Source organism: Diceros bicornis, chromosome X, assembly GCF_020826845.1.
Source record: "Diceros bicornis minor isolate mBicDic1 chromosome X, mDicBic1.mat.cur, whole genome shotgun sequence".
NCBI lineage: Eukaryota > Metazoa > Chordata > Mammalia > Perissodactyla > Rhinocerotidae > Diceros > Diceros bicornis.
Window position 1 is genome coordinate 93,996,047 of NC_080781.1, and position 25,483 is coordinate 94,021,529.

The following is a 25,483-nucleotide window of genomic DNA, read 5'->3' on the forward strand; positions in this document are numbered from 1 at the left end:
TAACGCCAGGGGAGGGGCCCGCTGTCCGCCCGGCCCAGGCGCTTCCGGCTTACGCGCCGTACGGAAGCGTATTCGGCGCTGGACTCGCGCGCCGTACGGAAGTGTGTTCTGGCGCACCGGAAGCCGCCGGAAGAGAGCGATGGCGGGTTTGACTGCGAGAGATCCTGCGGTGGATCGTTCTCTACGTTCGGTGTTCGGTGAGAGGAATTCGGTGGAGCCAAGCATCGGTGGGGGACAGAAAGAGAGGGAATGGCGAGGAGTGTCCCTTGCACCTCGTGAATCGCCGCGGGAGCCGGTTGTGGGTCGGGCGTGCAGCTCTACCTGCCTATCCTGTGGGGCGGCCAACCTGGTGGACTCGTGGGCAAAGTGACGCTCCCCTAACCCCGAGGTTTCGCAGCCTTTCCACGATGTGCCTGAGGAAGTTAAATAGCGTTCAGCTTCTATGTGTTTCTCCTTCCATGAGCTTCAATTATTATCTAGAAGCGAGGGCGCATGGCAACTGTCCCGTACTACTTCTCACTCCCTGTCCCAGAATACAGATTATGTGCTGAAGGTATAGATCCTTGTGCCCACTTTCCGCCTTCTCATGAGGACTTTCATTCTCTGCTTTTTGCCCCTAACATTTTAGTTCGTCGATAACGGTAGCGACCATCTGGCATCTTAAGGTGGATTGTAAATAAATGAATGAATGAACGACTAAGACCTCGTCAAAGAAATTTTAAAGAGGATCGAATCTATTCTGAGTAATGTTTTCAGCCGAAATAAGTTGTTTTTTTATCAAAGTACATGTGATGATTTAAAGCACCTTTTGGAAGGACATGACAAAACAGTTCAGAATAATTTTTAAACATCCTCCACTACATTCATGGTCATTCTCCTTTGAGTGTGTGTATGTGTGGAAATACGGACATAGAAGCCGGTTTTAAAAATTATAATATTGATATTTTTAGTTGTTGTTGTTAAGACTTGGAGACTTTCAGGTAAATACCAATGCCTAAGTATTTATTTTCACCAAAGTTAAAGAAAATCTAACACTTGTCAGATCAGTCTGAGAAGTGATATTTAGGAGTGCCTACACCTTTTGTAGTTAGTCTCAGTGGTTTATTTCTCTTGTAATTAAAGTTAGCAGGCAAGATTGAAATCTTGTCTAAGGGAGTACCACAGAACTGGGATTGGAGAAACACCATATTTTGAGCCAGTTGTTACATTTTCAATGATATAAGTAGACACTGTGTACTTTCTCACTATAAAGATCTAGGTTACAAACTCAGAACTTAATATGCTATTTTCTTCCTTAGTGGGGAACATTCCATATGAGGCTACTGAAGAGCAATTAAAGGACATCTTTTCTGAGGTTGGACCTGTTGTTAGTTTCAGGTGAGATCCCCTTTTACTCCTTGGTGAGAGTTTCTTAAAAAGCCCCACAAATTTGGCCCTTAGTAATAGTGGCAAGGTTTTTACTGGTGACTTTATACATGCATTCTTTTTTTTTGTTTGTAACAGCTTTATTGAGGTATAATTCATGTACCATTCAATTCACATTTAATTTTACTAAAAGGTACATTTTTTTTCTTTTTTTTTGTTTTCCTTTTTTTTTTTTTTTGGTGAGGAAGATTGGCCATGAGCTAACATCCATTGGCAATCTTCCTCTTTTTGCTGAGGAAGATTGGCCCTGAGCTAACATCTGTGCCCATCTTCCTCTATTTTGTATATGCGACGCCGCCACTGCATGGCTTGGTGAGCGGTGTGTAGGTCCATGCCCGGGATGCACACCTGCAAACCCTGGGCCACCGAAGCAGAGCACGTGAACCTAACCACTTTGCCACCAGGCCGGCCCCCATTTTTTTCATTTAAAAAAATGTTTAAAAAATATTTCAGTGAGGCAGAGTGATGAGGTTATTTGTCTTACAGTGGACCAGATCAGGACATAGCAACGTTAGCAGGAACCCTGTGTGTATGTAACATTTGTGCCTGATACTTGGTTCTGCTCTCCAGATTGGTATATGATAGGGAGACAGGAAAACCAAAGGGTTATGGCTTCTGTGAATACCAAGACCAAGAGACGGCACTTAGTGCCATGCGAAACCTGAATGGGCGTGAATTCAGTGGGAGAGCACTTCGAGTAGACAATGCTGCCAGTGAAAAGAACAAAGAAGAGCTAAAGAGTGAGTATAAACCCAAGTTGTATGTAACATGAGTTAGTAAAGATGTAACAATGAAGATTTTCCATTTATGATATGTTTTAGCATCTGCTGAAGTGATTAGCCACACACTTTCTTTACTTGACCCATCTGAAATGCCTGCATTAGGGAAGTGTATATCTTTGAGAGACAAGGTAAAATTGACTTTAGAGAGTTGACTTTAGAAGTCCTTCAGTTGCCAGGGAGTTGATTTCCAGTTAAAGATGAGTTCAGGCTTACCAAGCCATTAGTAGTGTTAACTATGTCATTAGTGTTTGCCATTCCTGTAACTATGCCAGATCTGTAAATGGTGGGACTACTAAGGCGTTCTTATGACTTTTTTCATGAGGTAATAGATCCAGGAATTCCATTTTGAGGTTAACATCCTTTTCTGTTTAAATCTTTTGCTTAATGACTTGTCAAAAGAAATCGATATGCCTCATTCCTAATTTAACATTGTCCACCCATGTGTCCCAGCTTTCCTCTGAGAGCAGAAAATACACTCCTTCACTTCCTCCACAGAAATAAGAGACTCGTAAATCACTTATTTCTCAGCTCCAGAGAATTTAAAGTTATCAACAGGTCCTTACAGCAGCCCTGGAAAGTAGATACTTGAAGTGGTTTAGCTCTTTATTTTGTCTTCTTAACCATTTTGTACTTTCTTCCTGATCAGGCCTTGGCACTGGTGCCCCTGTCATTGAATCACCTTATGGAGAGACCATCAGTCCTGAGGATGCCCCTGAGTCCATTAGCAAAGCAGTTGCCAGTCTTCCACCAGAGCAGATGTTTGAGCTGATGAAACAGATGAAGGTGGGAGGAGGCATTAGGTTATGAATAAATCAAATCACATCAGATTTACAAGGAGTTAATTAATAAAGTTAATGGAAATGATTCTCTGAGCTCAAATAGAAAGTGTGCCTATTGACCACCATTTCTTGCACCTTCAATATTCTATATGTGCACAGTGTATTTCACATTTCATGCAAAGAGCTTTCCATTTTTGTTACACCAACACACCTACACAATCTGGCTGGGTTTTTGTGGCCCATAGATATCAGATGTAGATATTAAAATGTGACTTTTTTCCTAAATGATAGTATTATGGTATTTGAAATGCTTCTTCCTTCTCTTGCCTGCCATGACCAAGATTTTGTTTGCTATGCAAAAACTGATGATAGCTTAAAAAGCCTCTTGCATACTACATTTCTCAGATGGGAATGGCACTAAATCACTATTAATTTCTAAGTAAAAAGTATTGAACCTGATGATGAATCTGTTTATCTTCTCAGCTCTGTGTCCAGAATAGTCCCCAGGAAGCACGGAACATGTTGCTTCAGAACCCTCAACTGGCTTATGCTCTGCTACAAGCACAGGTAGTGATGAGAATTGTGGATCCAGAGATTGCCTTGGTGAGTGCTTCTGGTTCTCTTATGGAAATGCTAAGGTAAACCTTGAGTGGGGTAGGAACTGCCTGATTGCTTCATTAAACAGATAGCTCATGGATTTGTCTTTTCACCTTTTAGAAAATTCTCCATCGCCAGACAAATATCCCAACGCTGATTGCAGGCAACCCTCAGCCAGTCCACAGTGCTGGGCCTGGCTCAGGATCCAATGTGTCAATGAACCAGCAGAATCCTCAGGCCCCTCAGGCCCAGTCTTTGGTAGGGCCTTATCCCTTAACATTTGTTTTACCTGTCTTAGAATGTCATTTTCATTTTAGGAGGATATATTGAAAGAAGAGCCAAAGGTGATAATTTCAATTTCCAGGCATAAAAGCAATTTCCAGGTTGCAGAGTACATGGCATCTGAAGAAATATAGAGTCAGTGCCAAGTTTGTAAAACAAAAGGATCCTTCCTTTATGCCCTTTTTTTAAGCTAAATTTGTGTGTATGTGCATGCATGGCACTGTGGTTGACACTTTGTTATTCAATATACGTTATCTCATTTAATACTTAGAGCAGTCGTATGAGGTTGGCACTCTTATTATCTCCATTCTTACCAATGAAAAAAGTAAAGCTCGGGGGCTGGCCTGGTGGTGTAGTGGTTAAGTTCACGCACTGCACTTGAGCGGCCCAGGATTCGCAGGTTTGGATCCCGGGCGTGGACCTACACACCGCTTATCAAGCCATGCTGTGGCAGGCGTCCCACATATAACGTGTAGGAAGATGGGCATGGATGTTAGCCTAGGGCCAGTCTTCCTCAGCAAAAAGAGGAAGATTGGCAGCAGATGTTAGCTCAGGGCTAATCTTCCTCACCAAAAAAAAAAAGTAAAGCTCACTTTCTAAGCATGACACAAAACTGTGAAGCTGTAAAAAATTGATATATTTGAAAACTGAAAAATTTCTGTGTGGAAGAAAGGAAAGAAACACCAAAGGCAAATGACAAATTGGGAAAAAGTATTTGCCACACAAATGATGGACAACAGACTGATTACTTAAGAGCCCTTAAGTTGTGTTCAAGAGTGTTTATTGTCACATTATAATAGTGAAAAATTGGAAACATCCTAAATGTACATCAGTGGAAGAATGGAGAAAATGTGGTATATTTATCCAGTGAAATACTCTACAACAGTTAAATAAACTACATGTGTCACCATGAATGGCTTTCAAAAACATAATTCCATATAGCAGTTAAGATGAACTAGGATACATAGTATGGACACAGATAAATCAAAAACATAGTACCATACAGAAGTGAAAATAAGTGAATGTGGAAGCATTCCCAAAGTATGGGATATGTATTTGCATATATGGCAAAAATGTGTTCAGTGAGTTGCAAAGAATATGTTCAGTGTGTAATGATTTACGTAAAATTTCAAAACATCTATAAGAATTCTGAAATGGTTGGCTAAGAAGGGGATACAGGATGCAATTGGGGAAGACCATGCAGGAGATTTCAATTGTATATATGGTTTATTTCCTTTTGTGTGTGTGTGTGTTTTGTTTTTTTTTTTTTTTGCTGAGGAAGATTGGCCCTGGGCTAACATCATGCCCATCTTCCTCTACTTTATATGTGGCACGCCTGCCACAGCATGGCTTGATAAGCAGTGTGTAGGTTCACGCCTGGGATCTGAACCCGCGAACCCCAGGCCCCAAAGCAGAGCACGTAAACTTAACCAGTATGCCACCAGGCTGGCCCTGATTTATTTCCTAAGCTGTGTGGTTATTTTATGCTCTATACAATCTGGAATTTTTCATAATAAAGACCTCCCATAAATTAATAAGAAAATTACAAATAACGTAGTAGAAAAGTGTGCAGTGGACATAAACAGTTCAAAACAGTGGAAATGCAAATATATATTAAATGTATGAAAAAGTGTTCAACCTCAAAATAAGCTAAATGTAAACAGAAAGTACAATAAGCTACCGTTTTTCACCTATCAGATGGGCAGAGGTAAATAACTTGGATGGGTTGTACAAAGGTTTAGGGCAGGGGTCAGCAAACATCTTCTGTAAATGGCCAGATAGTAAATATTTTTGGCTTTGCAGGCCTTGGGATCTGTTTTAACTACTCAACTCTGCCGTTGGAATGTGAAAGCAGCCACAGATAATACAAAAATAAATGTGTGTGGTTGTGTTACAATAAAACTTTAATAATTTTTATTTATTTATTTATTTTTTCCCCCAGAGCCCCAGTAGATAGTTGTATGTCATAGCTGCACATCCTTCTAGTTGCTGTATGTGGGACGTGGCCTCAGCATGGCCCGAGAAGCCACATGTCGATGCGCGCCCGGGATCCGGACCCAGGCCGCCAGTAGCGGAGCGCGAGCTCTTAACCGCTAAGCCACGGGGCCGGCCCTAAAACTTTAGTTATGAAACCAGGCAGTGAGCCAGATTTGGCTCAGGGGCCATAGTTTGCCAACCCCTACTTTAATTCAATAAATACTTTTTCAGAAATAGAAAGGAAATAAATTAAGTCCTCAAGAGGTTAACTGGTCCCAAAATAACATAATTGTAAGTGGCAAATCTGGGATCTGAACCTGGTTCTATCTGACTTCAGCCTGTTTTCTTTTAACCACCTCACTATAGAGTTTCCTCTTTTCCGTTTTAGAGTTTTGTGTGTTCATTGAGAGTATATGTGATTTTTTTTTTTTTTATCACTTAGCTTTTATTCTTTCTCTCTTGAGCTCTTTCTATTCCAAGGGACTGCTCAGTTCTCTGGGAAATACACAGATGAAAACATAACATTCTGTTTCCCTCCAGGAGCTCTAATGTAGCGTTAAAAAAAAAATTCACATTCCCCCAAAACCAGAGTTATATCTGAGGACAGGAGTAAGAATAGATTGGTCAAATAAAAAATTTTTTCACCTTGGGGCCGGCCCCATGGCGTAACAGTTAAGTGCACACGCTCTGCTGCTGGCAGCCAGGGTTCAGATCCCGGGCGCGCACCGATGCACCGCTTGTCAGGCCATGCTGTGACGGCATCCCATATAAAGTGGAGGAAGATGGGCACAGATGTTAGCCCAGGGCCAGTCTTCCTCAGCAAAAAGAGGAGGATTGGCATGGATGTTAGCCCAGGGCTGATCTTCCTCACCAAAAAAAAATAAATAAATAAAATAAATTTCATCTTAAAAATGCAGACTGCCAGCATTTCCTTTGGAAAAAAGTCTCAGTCTCCTCTTTTTCTCCTTGGGTTCAAAGCACTTTTTCTTTTTACACTTAGTGCCAGGCCCCAGTCATGAAGTCAACAATAGGTGCTACATGTGGCCACGCCACACAGAAAAGACTTGTCAATGTCTACTTTTAGAATATGGTCCATCTTAACTGTGTTTCGTATAACCAGGCTCATTGCACATATTCCAGCTTCTGTCCAAAGTGTGTTGTAAATCTAATGCAGCATAAGAATGCTATACACATAGGATATTTGGTAGAATATTTGGGGATGTCAATTTGCAGAGTTCTTTAAGGTCATAGACTGTGTGTTGAATCTCCACTAAGGCACGTACATACTCTGGTTTTTCTCTGGGTCAGGGTGGAATGCACGTCAATGGCACACCTCCTCTGATGCAGGCTTCTATGCAAGCTGGAGTTCCAACACCAGGACAAATACCAGCTGCTGTAACAGGACCTGGCCCTGGTTCCTTAGCTCCTGGAGGTATGTTTTATTTACAGTCTTCACCATTTTGGTATTTTGCTAAAGTTTTGTTATAGCAAATGGCATAGTGTAGCCAAGTTATTATGTGATAATGAGATCTTGATATAAAATTAATATACAGCTAGAAAGTATATCTCCTAGGTGGAGGAAATCGTTGATTTCTTGTATACAAATCCTATACAGTAATTGCCTCTATCCACAGTCTCACTTTCCGTGGTTTCAAATTACCCACAGTCAACCATGGTCTGAAAATATTAAATGGAAAATTCCAGAAATAAACAATTCATAAGTTTTAAATTGTGAGCCATTCTGAGTAGCATGATGAAATCTTGTGCTGTCCCACTCTGTCCCACCCAGGACATGAATTATCCCTTTGTCCAGTGTATCCACACTGTATATGCTACCTACCCTTTAGTCACTTAGTAGCCCTCTTGGTTATCAGATCGACTATTGCAGTATCACAGTGCTTGTGTTTAAGTAACCCTTATTTTACTAAATGATGACCCCAAAGCACAAGAGTAGTGATGCTGGCAATTCAGATAGGCCAAAGAGAAACCGTAAAGTGCTTTTTTTAAGTGAAAAGGTGAAAGTTCTCAACTTAGTAAGGAAAAAAAAAAATGCTGAGGTTGCTAAGATCTACAGTAACTTTTATTACAGTACGTTGTTACAATTGTATTTTATCATTAGTTGTTATTGTTAATCTCTTACTATGCCTAATTTGTAAATTAAATTTAATCATAGGTATGTATGTGTAGGAAAAAACATAGTATATATAGGATTCGGTACTCCCTCTGGTTTCAGGCATCCACTGCGGGTCTTGGAACATATCCCCCATGGATAAGGGGGGACTACTCTATGTCTGATTATGAGAGCAGGGAAAAGGACACCTAAGTAGAAAACTACAGTAAAACTTCCAAATTAATGAGGGGAAAAACGGAATGAATGGTAACTGGACCAAGCAAGCAAATACAGAGAAAAGGAAATGACATTGTGAAGTATAAATAAACATAAAGTAAGGTGGAAGCAGTAAAATCTTGCATAGTCGTTATTCTGCTAAATTTGAATGGACTGAATTGTCCCATTAAAAGCCAGAGACTGTTAGATTAGGTTAAAAAGCACATTTAAAAAACACACAAAACAGGGGCCGGCCCGGTGGCGCAAGCGGTTGGGTGCACACGTTCCGCTGCGGCGGCCCGGGGGTTCGCCGGTTCAGATCCCGGGTGTGCACCGACGCACCGCTTGTTAAGCCATGCTGTGGCGGCATCCCACGTAAAGTGGAGGAAGATGGGCATGGATGTTAGCCCAGGGCCAGTCTTCCTCAGCAAAAAAAGAGGAGGATTGGCATTGGATGTTAGCTCAGGGCTGGTCCTCCTCACAAAAAAAAAAAAAAAAAAAAAACCACACACAAAACACATGGTCACGTTTGTTGTTATTATTTAACAGGCATAAAATTGCATTTCGTTCAATAAAATAAGACCAAACAAGAAAAGGAGAAAAGAATTTTAAAGCCTATATATTTTCATTGATAGTGTATGTATATGCAATTAATAGAGTATTGCTATTACAGTTGTAGCTTTTCGTCATTCAACAATCATAACTAAAAAAGTTATAAATGAAATAGTGATTCCTCATATGAAACACTTGTATGAATACACAATGTATATCAATATATAAAGTTTTTTATGCAACAAACTTGCTTCTTATTAATTTAGGTTAGATTGACTACAGTGCTACTCATGGGAGATAATTGGAGTCTCAATTCTTCTGTTTTGTAGAGAAACCAGTCTACAGAGCTGAGTTACCAGGGAATAGAAGAAGAGATTTTTAAAGAAATTTCAGCAAACTCATGATTTTCATTTATCCTATAGAGTTATAGTTAAATTATCTTTCAGTGAAAGAAATGGATTCTGTACTCCATTTTATAGATGTTATAGATGCCAAAGTTACCTTAAAATATCACAAGTTGTAATGCGGTCCTGCTACACATGGCAAGTATGCATACATGACATAGGCAGCTCGTTACATGAGTTGAAAAACGCTCAGACTGGTCTGTACCTCTTCAGTGAGACAACTTCAGCGATCATGCACTTGGATATCACAGCAATGTCAAATTGCTATAAAAGTTTTTAAGTGTCTGCTCTCCATTTCTGTGCTTACATTGTCATGAACTGTTAACATACAGTGTGTGGATCAGCATCGTCTGTGGACCACACTTTGAGTAGCATTGTGCTGGTGGACAAAAAATACAGTAGTCCCTTCTTATCTTGGGGGATACGTTCCAAGACCCCCAGTGGATGCCTGAAACCAAGGATAGGACCAAACCTTATGTATATATGTTTTTTCCTATACATACATACCTATGATAAAATTTAATTTATAAATTAGGGACAGTAAGAGATTAACAATAGCTAATAAAACAGAACAATTATATAACACTATACTGTAATAAAAGTTATGTGAATGCAGTCTCTCTCAGAATATCTTATTGTACTGTACTCATCTTGTGATGATATGAGAAGATACAATGCCTTCCGGATGAGATGAAGTGAGATAAATGACGTAGGCATTGTGATGTAGAGTTAGGCTACTATTGACCTTCTGATGATACATCAGAAGGAGGATCATCTACTTATCTGCTTCCTGACCGCATTTGACTGTGAGTAAGGATAAGGGAAGACTACTGCAAGTAAGGACATTGAGGAATAAAATAATGGGAAAAAAAAATTGACCATGTACTTAGCCATAAAATAAAAATAATTTTAAAAATGTAGATATTCTACAGGCCGCATTCTCTATGTCAATAAAATTAAAAATAAATAATTAAAAGGTGACTTAAAAAAACCTTTACCTGGAAAATTAAGGAATATACTCTAGGTAATCTTTGAATTAAAGAGGAAATGAAAAGAAATTTATAGATTAAAAGACAACAAAAAGTAGTACACTCATACAAAAAAGTACAGGAAATAGTGAAAGCAGTACTTAAAGGAAAATGAATATTCTTAAATGTCTATATTATTAAAAAATAAAGGAACTCTTAAGTACTAGTTTTAAAGAATTAGAAAAATTTTTTAAAAAAACAAGATACCAAGAAGAGAGAATTAATAAATATAAAAGTTGAAAGTAATGTAAAAGGAACTTAAATAATTGAATTTTCAAGTGATATTTTTTGTGAGTTTGTAGCATTTATCCTTCTGAAGTTATTAAAACTTTACTAAGATTTTTGAGATACCCTGTACAAAGCTCTTTGACAGTTGATGGGTAGAGTGAACAGTCTACTTCTGGTAGGCAAAGAAAATGAGTGGGGCCCTCACAGAAGAGCAAATCCAAATGGCAACAAACGAAAGCAAATTTGTTTATTGTCAGGGGATTGCAAATTAAATAACGAGATTTCACTTTACTTAAACCCATCAGACTAGCAAAAGTTTCAGAGAGAGATGACAGTTACTATCATCTGGAGTGGGAAAAGTGGTATCATACGTTGCTGGTGGAAATGTGAAGTTTTTCAGCCTTTTAAGAAAGTAGTCTCACATTAAAAATTTATATACACTTTGACCCACCAATTCCACTTCTGGGAAGCTAGCCTATACAAATAAAAGCACCGTTATGTGACAGTGTATAATATGAGAAGTTATGCCCATAAATCCTTCTGCAACCACTTTCCTCAGATCCTAAATATTTATATTATTTTGGTGAGTGGTCTGAATTAGTCATAGAATGTTATGGCTAGAAGAGAGCTTTGAAATCATTTAGACCTGTGGTTCTCAAACTTGAGTGTATGTTAGAATCACCTGAAGGGCTTATTAAAACACAGATTGCTGGGCCCCACCCCCAGACTTTCTAATTCGGCAGGTCTGAGGTAGGACCCTTTGAATTTGCAGTTCTGACAAGTTCATGATGATGCTGATGCTGCTAGTCTGGAGACCGCATTCTGAGAACCACTGGTTTAGACCAACTCATTCACTTTACAGATGAGGAAGCCTGGGAATATGTTAATTTTATCAAATCACTTGTTCAAAATCACAATTACTTAGTAGCAGGGGTAGAGCTAGCACAGGTTCAGGTTCTTAATCCATGGCTCTTTGGTGCCTGACATGTTAAATGGAATAAGAGAGTGTGACGTGTACTTGATATTTTAGGTAAGTATTAATGAACTGCAAACAGTTCAGCTTGTCTTTTCTCCCTACTCATAGCGTATATTGTTCCTTTGAGGAAAGAGAATTATTTCTGTGTGAGAAGGACCAGACAAGTACTTGTGGTACATGATTATTCTTTGTATAGCAGTCATTGTACCCTGACTAGTTAGAGTAGACCAGTGATTTTCAACCCTGTTAGACCCAGTGGCTTCTTTTCATAACAGATATTTTGCAGTGACTCTTTACTATCCTGAAATGAAATGCACAGATGATATAACCTATTTAACATGATTTCCAAAAAAAAAATTAGTATAATGCCCTAACTATAATTTAAAGGAGAAATAAAAGGAAATTAATTTATAATAAAAAATATTTTTAATATACAAGTGTTCAGGCACAACTACACTAGAAAACAAAAGGTGGCAGTCAGATGTGTGCACCTGTACCATGAAGATAAAAGCTACAGATGTAGACAGATACAGGTATATTGTTTTAGCAACTCAAATACCACAAGAACTGTTGACGTTGGTGATGTGATTTTCTGAAATGGTGAAAACTCTTGGTAAGGTTCTTAACAAAACAAAATACAGTACCCATAGTTTACTCAGTAATTACGTTTCTGGAAAATTTAGTGTGTGTGTGTGTATATATATACATATATACGCGTGTGTGTGTGTGTGTGTGTGTGTGTGTATAAACAAGGCAAAGAACCTTTTTGTTGATAAATAAAACAGACTTAGGTTCTAAGTTCAGATGCCTATAAATAGGTTTTCAATTGTGTAAATGTTCAGCGAGACATTTGAAAGTTTTGCAAGACAGGGTATTTCTTGATTTTGTGGGACTGTGACATAACATAGCAGGACATCCAGTATCCCTGTCATCTTCTCATTAAATGCCAGCCATGCTCCCACAAATCTTTGTCACAAGCGAAACAGTATACCCACATATTTACAAAATGCCCCGGGAACAGTACTGCCTCCTATGAGAGGAGTTAAGTGCCGTTGTTATCCTGTATCACAGAAGAACTTCCTGCCAAGGTTTTGGTAACCAATGAGATTAAGTGTTCTTTTTTAACTCACTTTTCTACCACTGAAGCCAAAGGATACTAACAAACTCCATCTTCTGTGTAACTTCATTGTTTAGTGATAGTTATGATCTTTCTTTGTAGGTTTCTGCTTGTGGGGCAGAAAAAGGAAATTTGTTAACTCAGCCACTGTCCTACTGTTTTCCCCACTGTCCTAATTTGTGTTTTTCTTTCCTGCCCTTTATCTTCTAGGAGGAATGCAGGCCCAAGTTGGAATGCCAGGAAGTGGACCAGTGTCCATGGAGCGGGGACAAGGTAAATAAATATTAATGTCAGATTAACGTGGACTAGACTTGGAAATGTTCTATATCTGCACTGTCTAATGTGGCAGCCACTAGCACATGTGGCTATTTGAATATTAAATTAATTAAAGTTAAATTGGAATTGGGTAAAATCTAAAATTCAGGTCCTCCTTCATGGTAGCCACATCCCAAGTCCCCAATAGCCACATGTGGCTAATGGATGCCGTACAGGATATTGCAGATATAGAACATTTCCGTCACTGCAGAAAATTCTATTGGACAGCCCTGGTCTAGACTTTCCATCTAGTGATTCAGAGCCTAGCTCTACAAGAATTAATGACAAAGCAAATGGATCCTTTGTTTCTATGTAATTCATATCACCTTTTCCTGGTTGTCTAATGATTCTACTGACAAGTTCTCTCTCCCTCCTGTGGACATCTGTCGACTGAGTAAGGAATTTTAATAATAAGCATGTAATGTGTGGCTGGGTATGTAGAAGACTAAATTTAAACCCCAGAGAAAACTGGGAGGGGATCAAAGATCTATGAAGCCTAATTGATAAGTGTATGTTGTACTGTGGCAGTAACACTGAATACCACGGTGGCAGCTGCTCCAAAATCTCCACATTATTTTTCTATGTTTTTGGAGTTTGAAGAAAAAGAAAATGCAGTGGGTCAGTCGAAAACAATGTTAGGAGGAGAGGAAGTAAGAAAACAGAAGGAACTAACAATAAAATAGAGTACATGCTGTAGGCCAGGCACTTTAATTTTCATAAACAACCTTGTGAGTTAGGTGGCAGCACCTCAGTTTTCAGGTAAAGAGTTGGAAGCTCAGAGTTTTAAGTTACTCCAGGGGACATGGTAAGTAAATACTAATATCTGAGTAATGTGGACTGGACGTGGTGCTCTCATCTTCTCTTCCAGCTAGTAAGTGGCAGAGCTAAGATTCTGAAGTCTCTGACTCCAAAATCTATCCTCTTTCTGTCAATCCATACCACCTCTATTAATTAAAAATGCTCTTCACTGTGTTCTGTTCTTATTCATTGTGTCCTTGCGATAAGAAAGAACTACTTTGGACAAGCATAGAGAAGCTTAAGTTACACCTTCTTAGCATATGGCCTTTAAGTGAAACCCTTTTTTGTTTTTTTTTTTTCCTTTGTTTTTTTGTGAGGAAGATCAGCCCTGTGCTAACATCTGCCAATCCTCCTCTTTTTTTGCTGAGGAAGACTGGCTCTGGGCTAACATCCGTGCCCATCTTCCTCTACTTTATATGGGACGCCGCCACAGCATGACTTGCCAAGCAGTGCGTCGGTGTGCACCCGGGATCTGAACCGGCGAACTCCGGGCCGCCGCAGCAGAGTGCGCACACTTAACCGCTTGCGCCACTGGCCCAGCCCCCATTTTTTTTTTTTAAAGCAAAATATTAAGATATAGGCCTAAGATATAGTACTGTACTCCTTGTCTATGATTTGTACACTGGGGTTGATTGCTGAAGTAATGGAACTAATAATCTTGTCAGACGGTTGACAGTGGGACAAGCTCTTGGCCAAATACCTCATCTGAGCAGCCTATGCTTTTGTGCTGTTGTGCCGCACCCCCTCAGCCACTATCAGTAGATCGTGTATGTACCCCAAAGTATTTTTGCAGTAGTGAGAAGGAATTGGGGTTTCAGTCATTCTTTTACAAAACTCTCCCCAAGCCATCAATCAATCAAGCATTAGCTATTGAGTACTTTCTTCCACGAGACATCTGCCTTCCTGCTAGAGTTGTCTTCATCTTTCTAGTCAAAAGTTAACAAAGGGAAATGACTCGAGTTTTGAAAGTATGTCAAAGATGTCTTCGTGAAGAGACAAAGTGAGATGAGGTTTTTTTTAGAGTTTTCCTTCAGTGCCCAGCAGAGGAAACAAGAATCTATCCATATGTACCCAGTTTCTCTTTCTTTCCCTGGAATCCGTGCTTTTGCATGTGTAATGGTGAAAGGAGACAGTGAGATGTTTAAGAAGATACTTCCTCTTGCCTTCTGCCGCCTTTGTTTAATGTTGGTGCCCTTGTCATCCCATTAGTTTTTGTTTGCTGTTGTTACAATGTTTATTTATTATCAAAGACTTGCAATGGCAGAGTATTTCTTGAGGAGTGATACTCTTTCGTTGTCTAAAGTTCATTCACTGCATTTCCCCATTTGATACTTTTTGATAGCAAAAATTTTTGTGCTTTAAAATATGGCAAAAGTAGTACTGCTCCACTTGTGTTATGGACCTCTTCAGAATAAATCTTTGCCTTCCAGATTCAGTACAACTTCTTTCACTTTTTGCTTATGAAAATATGTTTATGTTCTATGCCTAACTAGAGATTCAGAACCATCCTTTTTATATTTTGTTTCTTTTTTTTTTAATGGTATCATAAGGAGATTTGGGGGGATCGTAGTAGCAGAGACGAAAATTAGAAATGGCTGGTTATTCCTGCCCAAATAAAATCAGTGACCCATGGGTTTCACTGTAGGAAGCAATCTCATCAAAGTGGAACAGTTTCAGATCCCAAAGAAGCTAATATAGTTTAGGAAGATTTTGTAGCCTGGGGCAAGCTAATGAACTCTTGGCTTTTTAACTTATATGTGTGAATCTCCAGTGTCTGTTTGTGTATGTTTCTGCGTGTGTGTGCAAGCTATTTTAAGTGTCTGCTCTTTCTCCTTTTGAACTTACTGCTCACCTAGGAACCCTACAGCACTCGCCCGTGGGACCCACGGGGCCTGCATCAATTGAGCGAGTTCAAGGTACCCATTGTATCTACGGGTTTCCTTTTGCTTGTGGTGTTCAGGGTGGGATGTTCAGAGGACAAGGGCTGCTTGGCAGTCATCCTCACGTTCGGAACCCAAAAGGGTAGTGTTTTGGGTTTTTGTTATTTAATTTTTCTTCTTGGGGCCACAAGCCTAAGATTGACCTCTTCACACAGGGCAGAGAACATGGATGATATGGGCATCTGTCCGAGGCTGTACTCCCTCCCTACTGGTGTCAGGAGGCTTGGATGGAATAGCAGTCTGTAAGGAGACAGCGGGTTCTTGCAGAGCCGTGGCAGTGTTCATATATGCCAAGACCCTACCTCTCTTTTTGTGACTCTGGTCCTTGAACTAAGGTTGATTATAAGGAAAACCAGGAACATAAGTTTCTTCAGGTTGCAGTGCTAGTCCTTGGCAGATTGCTCCCCAGTTTGTTCTTTATTATAATTCCATCCATACCTCTGACATGGCACACATTCTGCCTACACCCTGCTTCTGTTCTTGAGCTGCAAGAGGAGTCTGCTGTGGTGAGGTTTCACCCACTCTAAGGTGTCTGAATTACATTGTCAGTGGTATATAGAGTCATTTCTTGTTTCCTTATGTGTCCTTCACAGCAGTAACTCCCTGTTTGTTTCCCTGTCAGTGCCGATGCAAGACCCCAGAGCAGCTATGCAGCGTGGGCCCTTGCCTGCCAACGTCCCAACTCCTCGAGGTCTGTTAGGAGACGCTCCAAATGACCCACGTGGAGGCACTTTACTTTCTGTAACTGGAGAGGTGGAGCCTAGGTAAGCATTAACATAGAAGGAAAAGACTGGAGGAATCAGAGTTTTCCCTTGCTTTGAGAACAAAGTCTTTTCGTACCAGTTATACCTGTTTGCCTACTTCAAAAGATAAATAAATATTCATGGCCGCTGTCCAACACAAATAAATATTCATGACCGCTGTCCAACACTAAGCACTTCTCCTTGGGCAGAACTGTGTAGTTGAGTATGTCATTTTGAACTAACCATGGCTATTCCACCTTCGGAAATTGGAAATTCCAGCACACACACCTGAACAGCAAAAAACTTATATTGCTTACTGGTAGTAGTAATATTTTTTTTTATTTTTTTGTTTTTTTTGTGAGGAAGATCAGCCCTGAGTTAACATCCATGCTAATCCTCCTCTTTTTGCTGAGGAAGACTGGCTCTGAGCTAACTATTGTCAATCCTCCTCCTTTTTTTTCCCCAAAGCCCCAGTAGATAGTTGTATGTCATAGTTGCACATCCTTCTAGTTGCTGTATGTGGGACGTGGCCTCAGCATAGCCGGAGAAGCGGTGCGTCGATGTGCGCCCAGGATCCGAACCCAGGCCGCCAGTAGCGGAGCGCACACACTTAACCGCTAAGCCACAGGGCCGCCCCACTGGTAGTAGTAATATTAATAATAGCAATAATAATAATAAAATAATAATTGATATTAATGGGGATTATGCCTCTGACTCTGCTCTGAGTACTTTACTTAGATCATCTCACTAAATCCACACAACCCTATGAAATTGATACTAATATCAGTCCCATTTTACAGATGAAGAAACCGAGGCATAAAGAAATTAAGTAAATGTGCTCAAGATCACAGCTAATAAGTGATAGAGCCTAGATTTGAGCCCATACAGTAACTCATGTTCTTAAGCACTATACTGCATACTCATTATATATAATGGATATCCATTAATTTCTCCTTAATTATGAGTACCCCAACCAAATATGAAATTCTAGAATACGTGGATTTACATTTCCATAGGGTGTTTGATGTTATTCTCGCAGAATTCGTAGACTGATGTTTGCATTAGTTGTCTGATTTTTGCTTTTTGATCTTCTGGTTGACACTTTTTCTTGTTGTTTTGTTCTATTTTAAAATATAACATTTTTCTCCATCTCTAGAGGTTACCTGGGACCACCTCATCAGGGTCCACCCATGCACCATGTCCCTGGCCATGACAGCCGTGGCCCACCGCCACATGAGATGCGGGGAGGGCCATTAGCTGAGCCCAGACCTCTAATGGCAGAGCCAAGAGGACCCATGCTAGATCAGAGGGGTCCACCCTTGGATGGCAGAGGTAAGGAGAGACCATGTCACAAGGCTGACTGACAGTTGTGGGCTGATGATAAACCCAGCTGTCTTAGGCTCTAATCTGGGATAAAGAATGCTGGGGCAATAGGCGTGGCAAGCATTTTTAAGATATATCTGCAAATCTGAGAAATTGGGGAAGAGAAAGCAGTCTCGTGTAGTTTTAGGGAGATGTGACTAGAAGAATAGATTTTTTTTTTGTGAGGAAGATCAGCCCTGGGCTAACATCTGCCAATCCTCCTCTTTTTTTTTTTTTTTTTCCTGAGGAAGACTGGCGCTGGGCTAACATCCATGCCCACCTTCCTCTGCTTTTTTATGTGGGACGCCATGACAGCATGGCTTGCGAAGCGGTGCATTGGTGCGCGCCCGGGATCCGAACTGGCGAACCCCGGGCCACCGCAGCGGGGCACGTGCACTTAACCGCTTGTGCCACTGGGCCGGCCCCTAGAGGAATAGATTTCTGTCTTGCTTTGTTGGTTCTTCTTGCAGTAAAGGTGAGTAGCTACACAGTGGTTTTCTTGCAACTTTCTTTATAGGTGGAAGAGATCCCCGAGGCATGGATGCACGAGGGATGGAGGCACGAGCCATGGAGGCAAGAGGATTAGATGCCAGAGGATTAGAGGCCCGTGCAATGGAAGCCCGCGCGATGGAGGCCCGTGCAATGGAGGCCCGCGCAATGGAGGCCCGCGCAATGGAAGTCAGAGGGATGGAGGCCAGAAGCATGGATACAAGGGGCCCAGTCCCTGGCCCTAGAGGCCCTATACCTAGTGGAATTCAGGGTCCCAGTCCAATTAACATGGGGGCAGTTGGCCCCCAGGGATCCAGACAGGTATGTGTAACACTCACTTCTAGCTTCCATGTGAAATCTTGATCTATTCAGGAATTGATTATTGAGCCTGATTATTACTGCTTTCTGATTTGGGCTATTTCTCAGCTTGTTAGAAAGATTAGAATCTCCCTTCTTTTGGTTTCTCTCTCCCTTCGGGTGGTGATTTTCTGGCCACCAGGATTATAGTCCAAAAGGGCAACCTTATCCCACAATTTCAGGAGCTCTTCCATTCAGAGCAGAGCCCCTGAAAATTTAGGAGATAGTGTATCAGTAGAATCTAGGCATGGATCATTTAAAAAACTTCCCCCAAATGATTCTAATGCACAACCCTAAGAACCCCTGCTTTAGAGCATATGAAGAGCTATTAGTGGTCATTTAGATAATCTTAGCTTTGCAGACACCTATTTTAATTTACTTTCATCACATAACCTAAGTGACCAGTGGAGTATGAAAGGCAATTTACAAATGCTCACCTTAAAACCTGAATTCTTATCTCTTCTTTCTTTTATTTGGCTCTCTCCACCTGTGTTTATATGGTAGTCTGTGATTATCGACGCGTTGTCATCTCCTCCCCCTTCACTCCCAATTGGTTGTGGGAAGGTGGTATGTGTGTGTGTCCCCTGAGTTTTTATATGCTAGCACCTTCATCTCCCTCTAGCCCCTCCACCTTCCTTTTTCCTATATGTGTCTTCCTCCTTCCTCTCTGTACTTCTGTTTCTCTTACCTCTTCCATATGTTTATGTGTCTTTCTCCCCGTGTGTGTGTGTGTGTGTATGAGAGAGAGAGAGAGAGAGAGAATGTCAGCTGGAATGGAACATGGCAGTCATCCAATTCGCTCATTTTATAGGTTTGGAAACTGAGACCCAAGAATTCAGGTGACTTGCCCAAATTCACACAACTAAAAAGTGGCAGTACAAGGAATAGAATCCACTATTTTTTCTACTGTACTACTCTGTCCTGTTATCTGCATGTTGTGTATGTGTTTGTGTGTGTCTGCCTCCCCCTCTTTAATATGAATTATGAATATGTTGTTTTCTGGTATGTGTAGAAGAAAGCTGTTTTCTATTGTCTTTCAAGTTATGCTTTTAAAAAAACGTGTTTATGGGCCTTGTGTTTATTGTGCCCTCTGTGGTCAGTAGTCTCACAATAAAAATGGTTTTTATGCATTCATTCAGTCATTTGGCAAGTATTCATTGAGCACCTACTACGTACCAGACAGAGCCGTAGGTACTGGGGATATAGCAGCGTGAACAAAACAAAGTCCCTGCCCCCAGGGGGCTTGCATTCTAGTTGGGGAGACTGACAACAAATAACTACATGATGTGCTTGTGTAATTCTGTCAATGATTCTGTGGAGAAAGATGTTGAAAATAATGGTTAGAAGACCATTTCTGGATAATGTCTTGTTCCTTTATCTCTGCTAGTGCTTGAACTCATTACTCGGTAATATTAGGTTTATATAGTTTTCATTAGTAGATTCTATAAAGCTAATTAGATCTGAGGTGGAGAAGATAAAAATTTTATCTTCAAACATTTTTTAAGTTGTTTAATTAATATATTCACTTGTAAATAAAAGTATAAAATACATTCACTGGCATATAAAAGATATATAGTAAGAACCTCGCTTCCTCCCCTGAACTCATCTCCTCTGTGACCCCCATCTCCTATAGATAATCGCTTTTATTAGATTTTTTAATGTATTTTTCTAGCAAATAAGAATATATCTTATTTTTTCAAATATAAATACATATATATTCTTATTTTCTCCCCTTTCACTGTTTTGCACCTTGTTTTTTTACGTAACAGTATATCCTTAATTCATAATTTTAAGTAAGATTTTAAAATTAACTCAATTCTACCTAGTTGGAAACTTACTATTACTAGGGTGATTGTATAACTTATCATCCAAACAGGGACACGTTTGAGTGTCAGAGTGCTGTTAGTAATTACTAACAAAAGCATAAACAGGGACTATCTTAGGCAAACCTGGATGTGTGGTCGCCTATATTATTACCTGTCTGCCTAAAACAGGCATTCCTAGAAACTTTAAATGGCCGTTATTGAACGGTTAGATCCCATTATGGTACCTCAACTTAGTATTGACTGAAGCTTCAAAAAGGTTATTCTCATAGATGTTTCAGATCCGTAACAGATCATTATGGTTCAGACTGGTGTCTGGATTCAGTATTGATAAAGAACAGAAAGTGATAATATTCTAGCAATCTGTACAAGGCTGTACTAATCTTTCATCTCTCTAGTGTCTTTGGGAAATGTTAATGCATGTAAGTGAATGTTCCAGATAATAGAACTCTTCTACCAAGTTTTTAAAAATAATTTAATGAAATAATGAAAAATAATTTATCAAGTATATTATGCTTCCTTCACTTCTTAAACAGGATATAAAAAATGATTTTAATCGTTTTTGATTACTCAAGGTCATCATTAAATGTACCCATTATTGTATATGCTATAATAGAAAGCATAGTTATCTCCTGTTTTGGTTTCTGGTCTTCTCCACCGTCAGGCTGTCACCTGGCCCTTCACATTGCAGTCATATCTGTTCCTAACAGTTTATCCACATTTTTTTGTGCTTTGCTGCTTCTAATCTGCTGGGGAAGCGAGTAACAAGTTTGTTAACAATTTGTGTTTAATAAGAGTACCTAAGCTCTCAGTGGATGCCTGAGTGTGAACATAACTCCAGCAGAGGGACCTTTTAACAGTTATTCTAGGTGCTCTGAGGCCTTTTCCTTGGGTTCTGGTAGTCTTTCAAAAGATTGAACTCACTGAAGATCTTAAATACCAATGTGTGATAGAACTGTGCTTTATTCTTTTAACTCGGGTCATGTTTCTTGGTCTGTATTTAGCAGAAAGGATCTACTGCCTGTTCTCTATGGGAAGTTATAAAAAGCAAATGTCGGGCTAATAGCAGTCTTTTCCCCAGAGGCCTTCCCATCTCCTTTCTACCTCTGCCATTATGATCGTCTCTGCCTTACTTGCGGGATAGGGCCCTTTGGGATGAACTGCCTGTGTCTGATTGAACTAGAGGTAGGCGGTATCCCTGTGAATGTAGCTTCCCCAGTGGACCAGCATACATTATCTCTAGAATCCATCAGCTTTTATTTCTGTTTCTACTGAGCACTGGTTTCCTGGATACTCTCAGTTTTCTCTGTGCTTATGTGGCTGAATTTTGCTTGATTTAATGGTATCCAGTTGTGCTGTGTGGTATTTGTGGATGATGCTGGAACTTTGGAAGCAAATGTGTCTAACTTGCTAGTTGATCTCTGGCTAAACCCTGCCTTCTGCCATTGCTAACAGTAGGAAATGATCTTCAGAATCATTAACTTGGGCCGGTGCCTCCACTGCGGTGGCCCGGGGTTCGCCGGTTCGGATCCCGGGCGCGCACCGATGCACCGCTTGTCAAGCCATGCTGTGGCGGCGTCCCATAGAAAGTGGAGGAAGATGGGCACGGATGTTAGCCCAGGGCCAGTCTTCCTCAGCAAAAAGAGGAGGATTGGCAGATATTAGCTCAGGCCTGATCTTCCTCACCAAAAAAAAAAAAAAAAAAAAAAAAACCAGAATCATTAACTTGCTTTTTTATTCATATCCATAATCAGATCATATTTTTTCACATTGCTATTACTGGATTCTGGTTACCTATATGAACAGTTCCGAAAATCTCTCCTTATCTCTCTTTGTGCACATAGGTCCCAGTCATGCAGGGAGCAGCCATGCAAGGAGCAAGCATTCAGGGTGGAGGCCAGCCTGGCGGCTTTAGTCCTGGCCAGAACCAAGTCACTCCACAGGACCATGAGAAGGTAAGCAGTGCCGTCTGTCTCCATATGCACAAATCTTTTGGATTCCTCTCTTCACAATTACCACGTGGAGATTCTGGGTCTTCAGAGTCCGTTTGAAAGTGATGTTTACTCTTAGAACTCTTTATGATCTTGTTACCTGAAAATTTGTGGGCCTCGTCCTAAAATTCTTAAATGGATGTATGAAAATGGCAGCTTATCTTTCACTTCAGGCTTATCTGCCAATAGCAGTTTTTTTGTGCAGGCTGGATTGACCTGAAAATCCAAATCCCTTTCTTCCTCCCCTTTCTACCTTATCCCTAAAAACAATAGCAGATTCCCCACAAGTATATCTTTCTGTTTCTATATTTGACCATTGTGGGGAGCTCATGTCTGATGGAAAAGCTCAAACTTGTGAAAAGGAGAGACTTTCAAAACAGGATTAAAAACTGAAGACTTCCCGGGGCTCCTAGGTACCATCTTAGTCTGCAAGAGCCTTGGGTTCATTAAAGTGTCTATCTTGAGTCTTCTCATCTTAGGTTATCTTTGTACTTGTTCTTTTATTGTACCTTTTCTCACCAGCTGGTTTTGGGTTTTGGTTTGGTTTGATTTTTTTCTTTTTTGGCCTGCTATTTTCTGTGTGTAAAATATCCTTCCTTTTTGGACAGAAGGTGGTGGTGTTTTTTTAGCTGCCATCGTTAAAACTCACTACCTTTTTTTTCTCTGCACAGGCTGCTTTGATCATGCAGGTTCTTCAACTGACTGCAGACCAAATCGCCATGCTGCCTCCTGAGCAAAGGCAGAGTATCCTGATCTTAAAGGAACAAATACAGAAATCCACTGGAGCGCCTTGAAAGGTGAGCAGACGTACCGTGCCTGAGTCGGACAAGCTCCTCGTGCGTTTGGGGTATATACTTTCAACCTGAACTGACAAGACTCTCCTGATCTCAAGACTCTCTGAGGCCTGCACTCCTCTTGGCTAGACTCTTCACCCTTCCATAGGTCAGCCCGTCAGGATAGAGGAAGGCTACGGGGCATTTGTTTGGGTATTGAATTGATTATAATCTTTTTTAACCTTTCTTTCCTAATAGCAAAAGTAACATACGATCATTTTAACAAAATTAATCAAATATAGAAATGTAGAAAGTTGAGGGTAAAAAGCTCTGTTTCCTCAATCTCATTGCCCAGACATAACCTTTAAATACAGTTTGGTATGCATCCTTCTAGAATCAGTTATGTTACTTTATTCCAAACTGTCCCATCAAAATGGAGAAAATGCAAAGCATTTCAATAAACAGTATAAATATTTTAGTTTCCTTTATTTTATATTGGATATTTTGAGGTTAAACTATTATAGGACACAGTTTAAGGTAGTGAATGTCTCCTGTCACCATCAGTCCCAGTACAGTTCAGAGATTGCTGGACACTGCTGCCCTTATTTTTCTTGCTTATCAGTCAGGTAAAAAGGATCATAATCATGTGACTTAACTTGATTATATGTATTGGTGTTTCTTTTTAAAATTTTTTCCCCAATATCTTGTATTTCATAAACAAGTCTGTTTTCTAAAAACAGTTTAAAATTCACATTGTTCTAGTATCAGCTAGACTATCACATTTTGAATTTCTGCTTTTTATCCCATCTGTATTATAATTCCCATCCATATATTATCATATAATAGTGAACTCATTTACGCTAATTAGCAATCTTTACTAAATATAGTATTTTAATCCATATTTGTAATATCATTAAAACATCCAAACTGGAAATATGCATCATATCTGTATTTAGACTTCAAGTGACTGCACTCTAATGGGAAGCTATCATAGATGGGTGGCTAGGTAACTTTCCGTATGATCAGTACTTTAACTTTTTAGTCCAGGCACCCTAGACATTCTGTTTTCTTCAGTAAAAGCATAGGCTACCTGTTATATTCAGAGGAACAGATAAAAATTATTCCTCTCTTTTACTTTTTCTAATTTATTTATGCTAGGGAAGGAAGGTATTCCCTACAACGTGAGGAAATTATTGTATTTAGATAGTGGAAGTAGAAATCTTTCTGAAAGTTCTTTCTTTATGTATTCTTGCTTACGAGTTATCTTATTTCAGAGTCTTACACATAAACCACAGGGCAAGGTTTTTCAGTTTTTTTACCTTTTATTTTGAAGTAATTATAAACTCACAGGAAGTTGGAAAAATAGTACAAAAAGCATCCTGTACCCTTCATCCAGCCTCCCCCAATGATAACATCTTGAGAAGCTGTTGTACAATACCTTTTTGGTTTGTAGTACAAAACCAAGAGATTGACATTGGTACATTTCTGTTAACTAGACTACAGACCTTATTCAGTTTTCACCATTTGTTTTAAACCTACATTAATGTGTTTGTGTGTTGTCTGTGTGTAGTTCTAGGCAATGTTATACAGGCAAAGTCTTAATGTGTATTTGCTGGTATTTGTGTATACTGTAGCGAAAATGTTGGTTCTCCTTCCATCCTGTACCTCGCTAGTTGTGATCCATCTGTGCTACCACTGACAGGCTTATGTAGTGTTACCATTAGATCAGTAGTTCTCAACCAGACTCAGTTTTGCCCCCTACTGGACATTTGGAAATGTCTGGAGACATTTTTGGTTGTCATAACTTTAGGGAGTATGGTGTGCTACTGGCATTCAGTGGGTAGAGACCAGAGATGCTGCCAAACATCCTATAATGCACAGGACATCCTCCGTAACAAAGAATTTTCTAGCCCCCAAATGTCAGTAGTGCTGAGGTTGAGAAACTCTGCTGTAAGGGATGATTATTTTTGGGAGGCAAGAAGCAAATACCTTCGGAATCTGTCCCTGCTGATTTGCTTTTATGCATAGCCTCCTGCCTCCAGCCTTTTAATTAATTTTTTTCCTGGCGTTTGAGGAAGAGAACTTTGTCTCCACTTCTAATGGCTTTCTCCCAACTTTTCCTTACAGGTTTTCAAAAATACCTGGCAACAAATCTGGAAATTAATTCCATAACTTGGTTGAAATGTTGCAAAAAGATGACTTCTGCATCCTAACCCTTGAATGACTCAAATTGGTGCCAGGTGGAGGACTCCCATCACCTTCTCTCAGAACAAAATCAGTTCATTCTGTTGTCTTAGTTTGTATATTTTCTGTGACTTGAAATAAACTTTGAACACAATTTTAGTATACTGCAAATTGATATACATGACCTTTTTGCTTTTAAAAAGCTGAACACCAAGGGTGAAACCTTAGATGTGTT

General features: G+C 40.0%; 1 protein-coding gene across 5 annotated transcripts; it reads left to right on the forward strand.

The window, feature by feature from the left end:
- Positions 1-81: 81 nt before the first annotated feature.
- On the forward strand, positions 82-25,402 carry CSTF2 (cleavage stimulation factor subunit 2). 5 transcript variants are annotated; one of them, XM_058536318.1, is made up of 15 exons: positions 82-197; positions 1,299-1,377; positions 1,996-2,165; positions 2,854-2,990; positions 3,470-3,589; positions 3,704-3,841; positions 7,151-7,274; positions 12,684-12,746; positions 15,443-15,502; positions 16,149-16,290; positions 17,426-17,601; positions 18,149-18,441; positions 22,145-22,255; positions 22,963-23,088; positions 25,192-25,402. In XM_058536318.1, the coding sequence occupies exons 1-14, from the start codon at positions 140-142 to the stop codon at positions 23,083-23,085; spliced, it is 1,794 nt and encodes a 597-aa protein (XP_058392301.1). In that variant the 5' UTR covers positions 82-139; the 3' UTR covers positions 23,086-23,088; positions 25,192-25,402. The 5 variants fall into 5 exon arrangements, with proteins under 5 accessions (XP_058392301.1, XP_058392304.1, XP_058392300.1 ...); XM_058536317.1 differs by lacking the exon at positions 82-197 and adding an exon at positions 230-553; XM_058536320.1 differs by lacking the exon at positions 82-197 and adding an exon at positions 581-743.
- Positions 25,403-25,483: the final 81 nt, after the last annotated feature.

Coding starts and splice junctions, on each gene's coding strand:
- CSTF2 (XM_058536317.1), top strand. CDS start 493: ATGGCAACTGTCCCGTACTACTTCTCACTCCCTGTCCCAGAATACAGA. Junction 12,747..15,442: donor GTCCATGGAGCGGGGACAAG/GTAAATAAATAT, acceptor CTGCTCACCTAG/GAACCCTACAGCACTCGCCC. Junction 16,291..17,425: donor ACTGGAGAGGTGGAGCCTAG/GTAAGCATTAAC, acceptor CTCCATCTCTAG/AGGTTACCTGGGACCACCTC.